Source organism: Pogoniulus pusillus, chromosome 29 (assembly GCF_015220805.1).
Source record: "Pogoniulus pusillus isolate bPogPus1 chromosome 29, bPogPus1.pri, whole genome shotgun sequence".
Classification (NCBI taxonomy): Eukaryota; Metazoa; Chordata; class Aves; order Piciformes; family Lybiidae; genus Pogoniulus; species Pogoniulus pusillus.
The window spans coordinates 18,675,328-18,688,675 of record NC_087292.1 but is presented as its reverse complement, the minus strand read 5'-3'; the positions used below and the strand labels follow the sequence as shown (position 1 = coordinate 18,688,675).

At 55.0% G+C, this 13,348-nt stretch overlaps 2 protein-coding genes across 2 annotated transcripts; both read right to left on the bottom strand.

Annotated features, from left to right (window-relative positions):
* Positions 1–1,203: 1,203 nt before the first annotated feature.
* Positions 1,204–2,790, bottom strand: LOC135188369 (P2Y purinoceptor 1-like). The gene is given in 3 exon segments (XM_064167771.1): positions 1,204–1,268; positions 1,271–1,900; positions 1,903–2,790. Coding segments are annotated over 3 exon segments (1,050 nt in total). The 5' UTR covers positions 2,258–2,790.
* A 3,647-nt stretch (positions 2,791–6,437) lies between these two features.
* CCN5 (cellular communication network factor 5) lies at positions 6,438–13,082 on the bottom strand. Its single transcript, XM_064167515.1, has 5 exons — positions 13,023–13,082; positions 8,908–9,124; positions 8,056–8,307; positions 7,697–7,890; positions 6,438–7,507 (listed from the first exon to the last, which is right to left on the bottom strand). The coding sequence occupies exons 1-5, from the start codon at positions 13,080–13,082 to the stop codon at positions 7,484–7,486; spliced, it is 747 nt and encodes a 248-aa protein (XP_064023585.1). The 3' UTR covers positions 6,438–7,483.
* Positions 13,083–13,348: the final 266 nt, after the last annotated feature.

The following is a 13,348-nucleotide window of genomic DNA, read 5'->3' as shown; positions in this document are numbered from 1 at the left end:
GCACCACGGCTGCGGGTCAGCACTTTCCCAGAACGAGCTGACTTGAACCTGGAGTTCTCTTCCTCCAGCGGAACTGCAAGGTCTGCTGATGCAAATCACATCTCTCCTTCCACAAAGACTGAAACACTCAAGCTGCTTGTGGCAGGGAACACCAAGAGCAAAACCCAAAATGCTGCATGGGGTCTTCTGCCCTCCCTTGAAGCAGAGATCACCGCAGCCCCTGCCAAAGACCACAGATGGACTGCCCATCACATCTTGCCTTCGCAGCCCTCAGACCAGCACTGCTTCTCTTCTTTCACATGTCTCGTTTCTAACAGACGAGTCTAATCCCTTCACGAGACTGGATGCAGGAGTAGGAGGCAACCACTCACCTGAAGATCTCAGGACCCTCCTGGGATTTGTCTGCTGACAGCAACGGTTCAGGCTGCTGCAGTCATTCACCTGGCAAAGAAACCCAACAACCAGCAGCCTCCAGAACCTCTGCAATACCAGCCTGCTGCTGGCTGCTGCACACTCTGCCCAAAGAGAGTGAGTAATGCAGATAGCCTTTTTGCTTCTGCAGAGGAGGTGGGCACATGCCCTGCAGCAGCCCAGTCACCTGGGAGCAGCTAACCCAGGAACTGGCACAGCTTAGTCACCTATTTAGACCTGGTATTTTTTGTGGTGTTTCCACACCCACAGCACTTCCTCTCCCCTGCATTTCACCATCTCAGCTGTCCTGTGGCACAGTAGTTCATTACCGATGCTCCCTGCTTAGCAGAAGGATGTAATCCTGTCTCAAATACATGTCCAGCAGGGGAGAAGAAATGCAGTGGTGGGGACAAGGCATCAAGGCATCGTTCATCCCCATGCCTCACTCCCTGAGGAGCTTGACAAGCAGCCAGGGAGCCTGGGAGTTGTTTATCAGCTCAGACCACTGCCCTGGAGACTGGACTGAGAAACAGTTCAGGACTGGAGTAAATGCAATGCTCATCTCTTTCCACCTCCAGGCATTCTATAGGTGAAAGGGTTGGGTTGAGTAGGTTTGCTCTATGACTTGGTCCTAGTTTGCTCTCTGATGGCTTTGTCTATCCCTTGTGTGGGATTGGAGCCAGTGGTGCTGCGGTCAGCATCCTTCTGAAAACCAGGTGGAGGGAGCTGCTCCTGAGAAAGGGCCAAGCACAAACTGAAGTGATGCATCCTTTGGAGGAAGTTTTGGGTGCCTCAGAGCTCATCAGAAGCCTCCTCCTCAGGAAGAATGATGCCCATCTTCCTCTCACTCCCCTGCAAGAGGTTTTCCTCCTAAAGGTGGACCTGAGGTACTGGCTGCCACTTCGGTGGACGGTCCTCATACAGGACACGCAGTCCTTGCTGGTCATCAGGTAGAGCAGGGGGTTGAGGGCACTGTTGAGGCTGGCCAGGCCCCGGCTCACCTGGTAGGAAATGTAGATGTTCTTTCCAGCCTGTGTGCAGGACCCCTGCAGCTGCCAGCCTCGAGACAACAAATTGAGGTTTCTGAAGATGTGGTAGGGGAGGAAGCAGAGGCAGAAGAGGACCACCATGAGAATCACCAGTCTGATGCTTCTTCTCCTGAGGCCGAGGTCCACGGTGTCGTTTCTGCAGAGCACCACCACCACGTGGCAGTAGCATCCGACGATGATGAGGAGGGGGATGACAAACCCAGTGATGGTGATGGCTGTGGTGTATGGCAGGTAAATGCCCAGGCTCTCATGTCCTGTTGTGTCGTGGCACCGCACCCCCTTGTAATCCATCTTGCTGAAGGCAAAATCTGGAGCAACCTGCACAGCGACCCACAGCCAGAGCACTCCGCTGAGCCACGCCAAGGAGGTCACTGCCTGGCACCTGCCCTGTGCCTTCAGCGGGTGCACGATGCCCAGGTAGTGGTGGACGCTGATGCAGTGAGGAAGCTGATGCCGGTGTAGAGGTTGAGGTGGAAGAGGCCCCAGGTGACCCAGCACCAGCCGTGCCTGAAGAGCCACAGTCTGCCCCGCAGGTAGTAGCTGACGAGGAAGGGCAGTGTGCTGACATACAGCAGGTCAGCCAGTCCCAGACTGCCCACCAGCAGCCCAAGGGGGTGGTGGGTGCCATGCCAAATCCCAAGGCAGAGGTGGCATAGCCCCAGCCCATTCCCCACCAGCCCCATGGGGATCACCACCAGGTAAACAATGGGCAAGAAGTGCTGGGCAAAGGTGGAATCCACGGGGCACAAGGTCCTGCTGGCATTGCTGGGCCATGGGGCCAGATCCTCTGTGGCCATGGGACACTGTGGCAGCCCTGCCTGTAGCAGGGTGGCTGTTCCCACAGCTGTGCTGGTTGTGGCAGTACTTGAAGGTGCCGGTGGCTGAAGAAGTGGTGACAGGGGTGGGGCAGCACTGGCAGTGTCACGCCCAGAGCTGGCACCACTGCATTCCCTGGCACAGGCTGCAGCTGCCCTCCCCTCTCCTAGATGGGGGTTTAGGGCACAGGACTTTCCACTGAAGCAATGGGAGGATGTGGTGAGGCTGCTGCAGCAAAGCCTCAGTGTCTGGTGGCTTCCACTGCTTCCTCCATGCCTGCTCCAGCCCACTTGAAATATTTTGAGGCAGGCAGCAGTGTTCTGCAGGGCCCTGGCTGCTTCGTGTGTGCCTGGGGAGAGCAGGGAGGGGGGAGAGGAGCTCTGCCCTGAAGCAAGCAGGAGATGTGTGATGATGAGGGCCAAAGGTTCCAGCCTGCTTCTGTTTTGTCTCACTCAGGGTGAGACACCACCCCAGCCCTCCAGACCAGGGGCTGGAAGCCTGCACACCATGAGCCCACTTCCACTCCTGATGGCCTTTCTGCTGGCCCTGCTGCTCAGACCATGCTGTCCATCCAGAGATGCCAGGAGCAGGGGTAAGGTGGCAGCTTTCTCTGTGCCATGGACAGAACTGGGCCATTGCCTGTCCCCAGTGCAGGCAGCAGCAAACCCCAGACCTGCTGGTCCACTGCACCTTGCTGTGGCACCAATCTGCTCTTGCTGCCTACTGCTGCACCCCACCCCATGTACAAACGTCCTTCTCCAGCCCCGCTCTGAGCAGTTTTGACCCATGCAGGGGCACAATGTGAGACAAGCTGAAGCTGTGACCTTCCTCTCCTGCTACCCCTGTTGCAGGGGATGCCACCCAGAATACAGCCAGATACTGAGAGGCTGGGGCAAGAGCTAAAACCAGCATCTCCAGAAAGGACCCCCAAAGGAAGCCAGCCCCTGTGTGCAGTGCTGAGCAGTGTCACTGCTCAAAGGACACCAGAAACAGCTTCATCTCTGACCCAGGAGTAAACAGACCGCAGCCAGAAGGAGAGTTTGCCCTGGAAAGCTTCAGGGAAATGACCTTGGTAAAACAGCTTCAGGTGAAGGGCTGGGTCTGGGAAGGACCAGGGCCACCTGCTCTCCCGGAACTTAGCCTAGGGCAACAGGTGGGAAGTGGCTGATAGGTGGGGAAGGAGGGAGTGAGTCCTGCCAGGCCGCCCTGGTAGCCCTTCCCTCCTCAGGAGCAGCTGAACATCTGTGCTGGATTGTGCTCAAGCAGGGCAGGTCAGGACCAGCACAGGGAAGCCTGAGACACGGGATGGTGGTAGCAGCTTGTTGTGAGCATCATTGTGCTGACTCCAAAAAGTGCCTGCTGGAGCAGATGAACAGCTGCATGTCGTTTTCTGCCTACATGATAAAATCTGGCTCCTACAGTTGTGCTCAGTGAGGTGATGCTTAAAAGCTGTCTCCATGGGGTGAGAATAGGGCTCTTCTGAGGTGTGCAGAGCATTTGGTGAGTCTGTGTTCCTGCAGAAAGCAGCAGCAGAAGAGGGGCCCATGGGTGTTCATCTCTCAGGAAAGCAGTCCTCCATCCTCCCCTGCTCCTGCCCCCTTCCCCTCCACGCTTTATAGCTGCTCCTGCAGCTGGCTATTGGGGTGGTACTTGCAGAGCAGCTTTATGGAGGTGCAGAAGTGCAGTGAGGTGAATGCAATATGAGATATCTCACAGCATCAGCCATTGGGGAAACTGAGGCAGAGGCCACAGCTGGCCACAAGGACTGCTGTAGTCATAGGAAGGGTCACAAGCTGCTCTCAGCAGCATAGGCAAAACTTCCTCCATTGCCAAAATGAAGGCTTGAGGATGGATGCCTCTAGCCTTGGAAAGAGAGAAGCAGGGCCAGGCATAGGGAGCGCTGCCTGTGCCCAGCTGCAGCCTGGTGCCATCCACACCTCTTGCTCCTTGGAGTGGCTGGAGGCACAACACAGCATCACAGCTTCTATCTCTGGCATGTTTAAGATCTTCTCTTGACCTATGGTTTCACTTGCAGTAGAGGTGCTACTGCCCAAGCAGCCTGTGTTGGGGGTGCTCCCTTCCAGTGCCCACCTCTGGCATGTGGCAGCAATGCTGCTGCCAGGACATCCAGGGCAATGCAAGGACACAGGGCTGGGAGAGCTCCCGCAGGCAGCAGCGCACACCCTCGGATGGGCTTTCAGGCAGCCAGTTCAAGGCTTTTCTCTAACAAAATAAAAGGGACTTGGTCTGCAGCCTTGCTGAGCATTGCTCTTGTGCTCAGGGTGTATTTGAAGATGTCTAGCTTTGATGAGGGACTCATCCAGCCCTTTCTCAGACAACTCCACGCTTTTAAAAATCATCAGTCATGGGAATGGCTTGGGAAGAGAATTGGCGTGTGTTGTGCACTCATGGATCAGCACAGTTCCTCCATCAGCTGCTGTGTGTGGTCATACTGCAATTAGCTGTGAGCTGTTGCTAGTCACTGGTTTGGGGAAAGAGTTGTCAAATCCTGTGCCACATGTGTGCAGATGTGTCAGTATGCCTTGAGGACAGGGGTGAGTTGCCTTCTGGTCTGGATTGTTTTGATCTGTACAGGTTTCTGTAACGCCTTGTAGAGAGCAGCTCTTCATCTGCTGCCCCACAAGAGAAGACAAAGCCCAGGGTCAGAGGCTGTAAAAATGTGTTCCTCAACAACCCCACGTTTCCAGGGTAGCAGAGCTTTAGAGAAAAGAGCAGATATTGTGAGGGTGGCAATCATATGACAAGAGCTGATTTCCCTTTATTCTTAGGGAGAAATAACTTTGATTTGTTTTGATTCATTGATTTATTATTTAGATGTTTCTTGCTCAGTGAATCAGGGACCAATGACATTTCACAGGGAAAAGAGAAAAAATATAGCAGAGGTGTCTTGAGTCACTTCTGTTTGAGATGAGAACTGCAAGTTGCTGCTTTAAATGTGGCCTTTTGATTTTTAGAAGTACCCAGAGGTGGCTGGGCAGGATTTGGGAAGGGTAAGAGTCCCAGCATCATTCCCTTACAGCAGCTCATGAAACCAGTGTCCATGTCCCAATCTGCTCAAACAAGGACTGGCTTAAAAGCAGTATTTGCAGTACCCAGAGCATGTCTTACCCATGTCAGTCAAAGGACAGAGTGGTTTGAAAGTCTATATGAGCCTCATGCCACCTGTTTTTCATCATGGCCATAGCAGAAGCAGAAAAAGCTGACAAGGGCTGCAGATGGGGCCATGTTGTTCCACGCTCTACTGCCTGCCAGAGGTTCACCACAGGCCCTCATATTAGACTGCATTAATGATCTGTGCTCAGGCAGAGGCCAGATGATCACACAAACAATCTTCTCTGTAAGCAACATTTTACTGCATGAGCAGTGAATCACATTCAGTATAGTGGAGGTTGGAAGTGACCTCTGGGGACCATCCAGCCCAACTCCCCTGCTAAGGCAGGGTCAGCCACAGCAGGTTGCCCAAGATCACAATGTCCAAGTAGGCTTGCCCCTTGTCCTGTCACTGAACACTACTGAAAAGAGCCTGGCCCCATCCTCTTGCCCCCCACCCTTTAGCTCTTATCAAGCATTGATCAGATCCCCTTTGGGGCTGCTCTTCTCCAGGCTCAACAGCCCCACAGCTCTCAGCCTTTCCTCCTTACAGAGATGCTCCAGGCCCCTCAGCACCCTTGTAGCCTTTAGTGGACTCTCTTCAGGGGTTTCCTGGGGTAAGGAACTGGTGGGAGGATGAGTTCCAGGAGGAGAATTTGGTCTTTGGGTTTTGAGAGTCTGAGAAGAGGTACAGCCCGGTTTGTGCAGCTGCAGACCCAGCAGTAATGCAGCCAGTGCCATGCCATGCTGTCCTACACGATCTGGGCACCTCTATGTCCAGAGTCAGATCCATCAGCAGAGTAGATGGAGCTTAGAGATGGGTAAAAGTGAAAGGGCATCACTTAATCCAGGATACTCTGCTGTCATCACGGGTTTCAGTGCTTTGAGACACACTTTTGGCCTTTTTTGTTTTCTCTTATGGCGCTAAGCAGCCTGAATGGAGATACCTCCAAGCACCCTGCCCTGGGTCAGACCCTTCCTGCAGCAGCCAAGCTGCCCGTGAGCATCAGGGCTCCCCCTGCACAGATGCACCGAGGCAAGCTCCACACTTCCATGAGCAAATCTTTATTTGCTGTTCCACAAATGCACACCTGACCTGTCCATCCCCCGCACACATCACCTAAACCGCTGCTCCTTGCCTGTGGTCCTGGTCCCGCCGCGGGACGCGTGTCCCCTCTGCACGCTGTGCCAGGCCGTTAGAGGACTTTCGGGTCTCGTTTTTCTGCGACCAGGGAGGTTTTCTCATCGCTGCGAGAAAGTAAAGGCAGAGCTGCCGAGCCGACAGCGCTGGAGCAGCTGCAGCCCGTCGGGCACCAGCCCGACTCGTCTTTGGGCTTCCTTTCCTCCTTTTCCCCGCTCCGCGGCGGGCGTCGCTTGAGCGGCGGGCGGAATGCCGGCGGCGCTGCGCTCCCCAGCCCGGCCAAACCGCCAGCGCCTTGCCCGGGAGGAGGAGAGGGAGAGTTCGTGTTTGTTCTGGAGGGATGCAGGGAAGGTGAATTAAAGCTGCCGTCGAGGAGGATGCCTCTGCCCTTGCCCAGCAATGTGGCTGCTGGAATGCAGGATGGATACCGTGGGTTGGCTGAACGCGGCTGATTTGCTCAGCCTGGCACGGTGGTGACCTGCGGTGTGCAGCCTGATGTGCCTGCTCCTTCCCCAGGTACCAGGGTTGGAGGGCTCCCTCTGAGGATTCAGTCTTCCAGATGGTCTCTCTCACAGCCCCCTACACTGCATGCATGATGTGGTAGAGGAACAGCATCACCTCTTTTGCCCTTCCAGAGAAGAGCAAATTCCTGGTTGCTTGAATGGGTTCATAGCAGGGGCAGAATTTCTCCGTTTTCCATTTCACTCAGCCTAGGAAATTCTGGGATGCTGCCCAGTAACCCCTCCCAAGGCAGCCACATGCACAGAGCAGGCAGGTGCTGGGTGGCACAGGGATCCTGTTTTCCATTTCCACTCTCGTTTGCAGCTGAAGTCCAACAGTTCTGACCCAAGGAACATATCCTCCATCTCGACTGAAATCACAATGTTATGGGCTTGTGCCAGACTCTTTGCTGGGATGAGGCATTGGCAGTGGGATGTGACTGAGGTGGGCATGGCTACAAATGACCTTCTCTTCCTCTCTGGAAAGGCAGAGTGGAGAGCGAGTTTCAGAAGATGGCTTCTCCGTCCCTGAGATGTGGCCACTTCACGGGTGAGGAGGGGTGATAGGGTGCCCACAGGTAAGTGGGGCTTGTGTTGACTGGCATTTCCCTTTTTTGGTCACACCGGTTGCCCAGAGGCACCAGCGTCACCGAGGCTCTCTCACTTACCACTGGGAATGCTGCAGGCAGAGCTGGGCAGGGTCTGGCCATGCAGAGCCGCCTCTGAGTCTCCATCCTGCAGTACCGATTCTGGTTGGAGACCCGGGTGGAGAAGCCCACGCCACAGGAGACGGAGCAGGCACTCCATTCTGTGCTCCACTCCTGGCAGAGGTATGACAGAAGCGAGGATGCTGCCCCGGGGGCTGGATGTAAAGAGATAAGGGAGAAAGGAGTGTTTGGAGGCAGGTGCTGCACAGCGTGCCCTGCATGGCAGAGAAACGGACAGTGAGGCTTCTCCTGGTGATGTTTGTGAGATGGCATGAAGGGACCATCCTCAGTGACCAGTGTAGCTGTGTCCCACATCTTACCTGCCACGGCATCCCGACGGAGATGCTGGTCCCGGGCATCACAGATCCACTCGGGGCAGCACTTGCCTGGGATCTCCACGCGCCGTGGGTAAGGGCAGTCAGGGGTGGGCAGCCGGACATCCTCCTGGCAGAGCGGGACGCAGGTGAAGCCCCCGTCCAGGCAGCGGCACTGCAGTTTGCAGCTGGGCTGGAAAACCTCCCCGTCTCTATAGACCCGGCCGTGCACCTCACAACCCTCCTCGCTGTCTTCGACTGCAGACAGAAGGGACCCCGTTAGGGATAAAGTGACAGGAAGATGTGGATGGGGGAGGGGACTGATGGGGAAAGCCATGGAGCCACTATGAAGGGGCTCATTAACAAGGGAGGAAGTGACTGAGAGGTGTGTAGGGCAGACAAAGGTTTGCAGCATCATGTACCTCACTCAGCCTTCCCCTCTTCCTGCCTCCACTTCCAGACCTTCTCTATTTTTCAAAGTAGCAGCTCACCAGTTGGTGAGAAACTCACTGCCCCTCAGCTCCCACCCTGCCTGTTCAGGTGTTTGGGCTAGAAAAATTTATCTGAAATTTCTCTGCAGGACCCCCAGGTGCCAGCCCCATCATGGTGACTGAAGCATCTCTGGGACCTTCATGTCCATCTCTGCTCAACCCACCCTGAATCCCCAGCTGGTCACTGGTCTGAGAGCTGGCTGCAAAGCTCTGCTGCCAAGAGTGTGCTCCAGCCTCAAAAAAGATGCTTCTGAGTCCTAACCACTTCACTGAAAGCACTGCAGGGGGCCTGGCACTGCCCGGGGCCCTGGCTGGAGCTGCCGGGGACAGAAGTTATGCCAGGGGCAGCAGGTAGCCCTATACTCACAGTTGCAGGTGGCTCCTGTCCCTGCAGATGCCATGCGGTAGTCGCAGATGAGGCCCTGGCTCTGGTCGCAGACGTGGAGGAAGTCACAGTGCTCTCCCAGGCGCCGGGCACAGATCTGACAGCAGCCACAACCATCCAGGACCAGGGGAGACCCACGGGGGCAGCGGGGTGGCACCCAGGGGCAGTAGCATGGTCTGCTGCACAGCTGGGCACACACCTGTGGAGGCAAAGCCATCGCTGAGTCCAGACAGGTTGTGCTTTGGCTAAGGACTGTTATTCCACAGGGACAGCCAGGCAGCCTCCTCTCCATCATGGGGACAGATTTTTGGTGGAGGGAGACTCTGCAGATCCACAAGGATACAGTGAAGCAACCTGGAAAGCTGCTGTCACCTTAGGGATGGGAATTTAAACACACCATTGCTTTGACTACACAGGATGGGGGTGGATCTGCAAGGTGAACAGTCCATGCAGTTGTGGCTAATTAACAGGGCTAGCAGACCTGGAAGCAGTCATACACTGCTCTAAGCAGCTGGGAAGGAGGCAGAGAAAGCAGCTTGCCCCATGCCTGCCACCAAGGCAGCAGGTCAGTGTCCAGCTGGAGGCTTTGCAGTGTCCGAATGCACGTGGTGAGGGCACAGCAGCTTGCTCCAAACAATCTTAAACAGCTCTCATTCCTAACAAGAAACAGGGCATTGCCTGGGTAGTGGGGGAGCTGAAACTGAGCAAACCTCACTGCTGTGCTCCATCGGATGTTGGAACAGGTTGCCCAGGGAGATGGTGGCGTCACCATCCTTGGAGGTGTTCAAAAGATGTGTCGACATGGTACCTGGGGACATGGCTTAGTGGTCATGGTGGTGTTAGGTTGAAGATTTGACTCGATGATCTTAGAGGTCTTTTCCAACTGAAACAATTCTATGATTCTGTAATTCTCCCTGGTCCAGCTGCCTTTGCCTGTCCCTGGTGTAGCATCCTCTGCCTGGCGTGGGACACTGGGTGAGGAGCCCTGAGATGGACATGTTTTTGAGGACTAGGAGCTACATTTCCCCTCCCAGCTACACCAAGCAATCACTTTGGCAGGGCTCTGCACCATGGCTGTTTGCCTGGGCTGTGCCTGCAGGAGCTGGCCGAGGCAGGGAGGTGTTGTACCCACCCTTCTGCTTGCACAGTCACCCTGACAGTGCTTGTGCTCCTGTTGTACCTGACAGGGCTGCTGCATAGCAGCCCTGAAGCCAGGAGATTTGGCTCTGCAGTTTGAAAGCAAACGTTCCGTCCATGCTGGCCTGGCAGTGTCTGCTCGTGTGTAAGCCTCACACAGCAGCTCTGAGCAACTCTCCAGCAGCCCTGCCACACGCCCAGCTGCATGGCCAGCAACACTGCAACACTTCATCAGCCGTGCAGCCAAAACATTGGCCCGTGGCCAGTGGTGTTCCCCGGAGGGAATACCAGGTCCTGTTTTGTTCAGTATCTTTATCAGTGACCCGGATGAGGGCATTGAGTGCACCCTCAGCAAGTTTGCTGATGATACAAAACTGGGGAGGTGCTGACACCCAACAAGATCTGGGCAGGCTGGGAGCTGGATGAAGGCTAACCACATGAAGTGTAATCAGGACAAGTGCAGGGCCCTGCATATGCAATGTGTGCTAGTTTGAAGCTAGCTAGAATGTTTTGGTGAGAAGAACTAGATTACAGGCTGTGAAAAGAGAAACAATGGTGATGTCTACTTCACTCAAAGGCTTGCTGAGAGGTATAAGAGCAAGAATCCAAACACAGATAAGGGAGTTGCTCTCTGTCCAGGCTGTGAGCTGCATTTTTCTCTTTCTAACCCAATCTGCCGTCTCTTTGATTAATCCCCCTGCTTCCTAACCCCCCCCCGGCCAACCCTCCAATCTTCCTTGGGCACATGGCAACATCTAGGGTAAGGTAGACAGGGGTGGGAGAAGGTGCAAGGGCAATTGGGAGCCCCTCCTGGGGACTCAGGTTTCTGGGAGGGCTGTTGTGTCTCTGTGTTACCTTTTACCTTGTATATTTCTGTATATACTGTAAATACCTGCTTGTCTATCTTGCTAAGCTGTAAATATAAGCTGAGTCTAGTCTGGGTGATTTCCAGAGTATGGGGGGGCAGGGAACACCCAAACCACCACAGGATGAAATAACAACAGGCACGAGTACAAGTTGGGGCTGTCCTGCTGGACAGCAGCTCCATGGAGAAAGACCTTGGAGTGCTGGTGGGCAGCAAGCTCTGCATGGGCCAGCAATGTGCCCCTATGGCCAAGAGAGCCAATGGCATCCTGGGGGGGCAGCAAGAAAAGTGTGTCTGGCAGGGCTAGGGAGGTTCTTTTCCCCCCTCTGCTCTGCCCTGCTGAGACCATGCCTGGAATACTGTGCCCAGTTTGGGGCTCCCCAGTTCAAGAGACAGGGACCTGCTGGAGAGAGTCCAGTGGAGAGCCACGAGGATAACTGGGAGACTTGAGCATCTCCCCCGTGGAGAGAGCCTGAGAGCCCTGGGGCTGTTTAGTCTGGAGAAGAGAAGGCTGAGAGGGGATCTGATCAGTGTCTGTAAACAGCTGAGGGGTGGGTGCCAAGTGGAGGGGGCCAGGCTCTTTTCAGTGGTGCACAGCCACAAGATAAGGAGCAACAGCTACAAACTGGAACAGAGAAGGTTTCACTTCAGCATGAGGCAAAACTTCTTTACAGTGAGGGTGACAGAGCCCTGGAGCAGGCTGCCCAGAGAGGTTGTGGAGTCTCCTTCTCTGCAGACTTTCAAAGCCTTCCTGGATGCATTCCTGTGCAAACAATCCTGGGTGATCCTGCTTTGGCAGGGGAGGTTGCACTGGCTGATCTCTGGAGGTCCCTTCCAGCCTCTGACACTCTGTGACTCTGCGGTTCAGCCCTGTGCTGGTCCCACACAGTGGTGTCTCTGCTGAGGCTACTGAGAGGTCAGTGGGTTCAGCTGGACCATGTGGATTGCAGATACCACTTTTCTTTCTCTTTTAGTTTCTTTCAGTAACATCAGGTCTGACATGGCCAGTTAGAGAAGGTGGGTACTAGTGTCCTATCTGTTCCCCACTATCAGCAGTTCAGGTGGGTTTCATGGGCCTGTAGAAATGGCAGTGCCAGGAGACAAAATTAGTTCAAAATGGTCTGGGCAGTCTGGATGCTGCTCTGCTTTATCAGGCAGCAGCATTGCAAGTGGGACAGAAACCAGTGAGAGATGTGTGGCAGGGACTGAGTACCTGGCTGTGGTGGCCAGGTTTGGGCTGGAGGCAGGAGGCCTTTTGGTGACTCTCCAGGCATGAGTACCTGGGGCAGGAGTAATTTCTTTGCTACAGATTTGCTCAGACAGCCAAGGGCATTTTTCATCTTTCAGGAGGCTGCTATTACAAATCAATGCTTTGGCCAAGCCAACTCTTTTAATCTGTTCCCCCTGCTCCTTGTAATTAGCTTGTCTTCGGTTGGCAGTGTGTCTCCTCTCCAGCTTTCTGGGCAAGGTGTCAGAGGCATGACACTGCCTCTATGCCCCTGCCTGCAGAAGGTCTGTCTTGGGATTCAAGCAGCCGCACAAGACCTTGGAGCTGAGGTACCCCAAACTTTTCACCTTCCCTGTTCTCTGCACAGTCAGCTATTTGACACCGAGTCCTGGAGGAAAAAACCCAATCAGTACTAACCCCCAGTTCCTGCTGGAAGTGTTGGCTTTGTACGAGCGTCCCGGGAAGAGGGAGAGCTGAGTAATGCCGGGGCTGGTGCTCGCTGCTGGGACGCCTGCCTCGGGAGCCTGGGCAGAGACCGAACAGCCTGCAGGAGCCGCTGCCGCCGGACTGCTGCTCGCTCGCAGGCACGCAGCGCCGGGAGCCGCAGGGACTGGGTGAGCAGGCAGAGCCTGTCACTGTCACTCCTGCCTGCTCCGTGGAAACGTGCCACGGATGTCTTTGGCCCGAGGAGATGAGGACCTTGCTGCTTAGTTGTAAATGTCTCTCCCAAGCATAGCTCTGCCCCGTGCCGGCCAGCACCAGCCGCCGGACTCGTAACACCCCAGTCCTGCCTGCTCCGAACTTTGCGAGAGCCGAGACTTTTCCTGAGCGAGGATAAAGCCACCCCAAGGGCAGCACTTCTCTTACCTTACAGAAAATACAGAGAAGGGAGAGGAAGAGGAGCTGCTTCTCCAGCTGGAGCCTCATTCTGCTCTCCTCCTGTCGCTTCAGCTTCTGCCCCCGGGCAGCTGAAGGCAGTGGCGTGTGCGCAGGTTTTAAAACCCCGAGCAGGTCCTGCTGGTGTTTATACTCTCCCTGCTCTGATGTCACTCACAGGCTCCAGTATAAACATGAGTAGGTTTGGACAAGCCTCAAGATTTTCTTTTTGTTTTCTTTCCTTTCTTTTCTCTGCCAGTCCACATTCCAGCTGCCGTTTCCACTCTGCTCAAGGTGAGAACGTGCTACCCACCGAG

What these genes read in the sequence shown, in the direction of transcription:
- CCN5 (XM_064167515.1), bottom strand. Translation starts at nt 13,082, where the DNA reads ATGAGGCTCCAGCTGGAGAAGCAGCTCCTCTTCCTCTCCCTTCTCTGT. An exon ending in GACAGGAGCCACCTGCAACT is followed by an intron (nt 8,308 to 8,907) that starts GTGAGTATAGGG and finishes TTCTGTCTGCAG; the next exon opens with TCGAAGACAGCGAGGAGGGT. An exon ending in TGCCTGCAGCATTCCCAGTG is followed by an intron (nt 7,508 to 7,696) that starts GTAAGTGAGAGA and finishes CTGCCTTTCCAG; the next exon opens with AGAGGAAGAGAAGGTCATTT.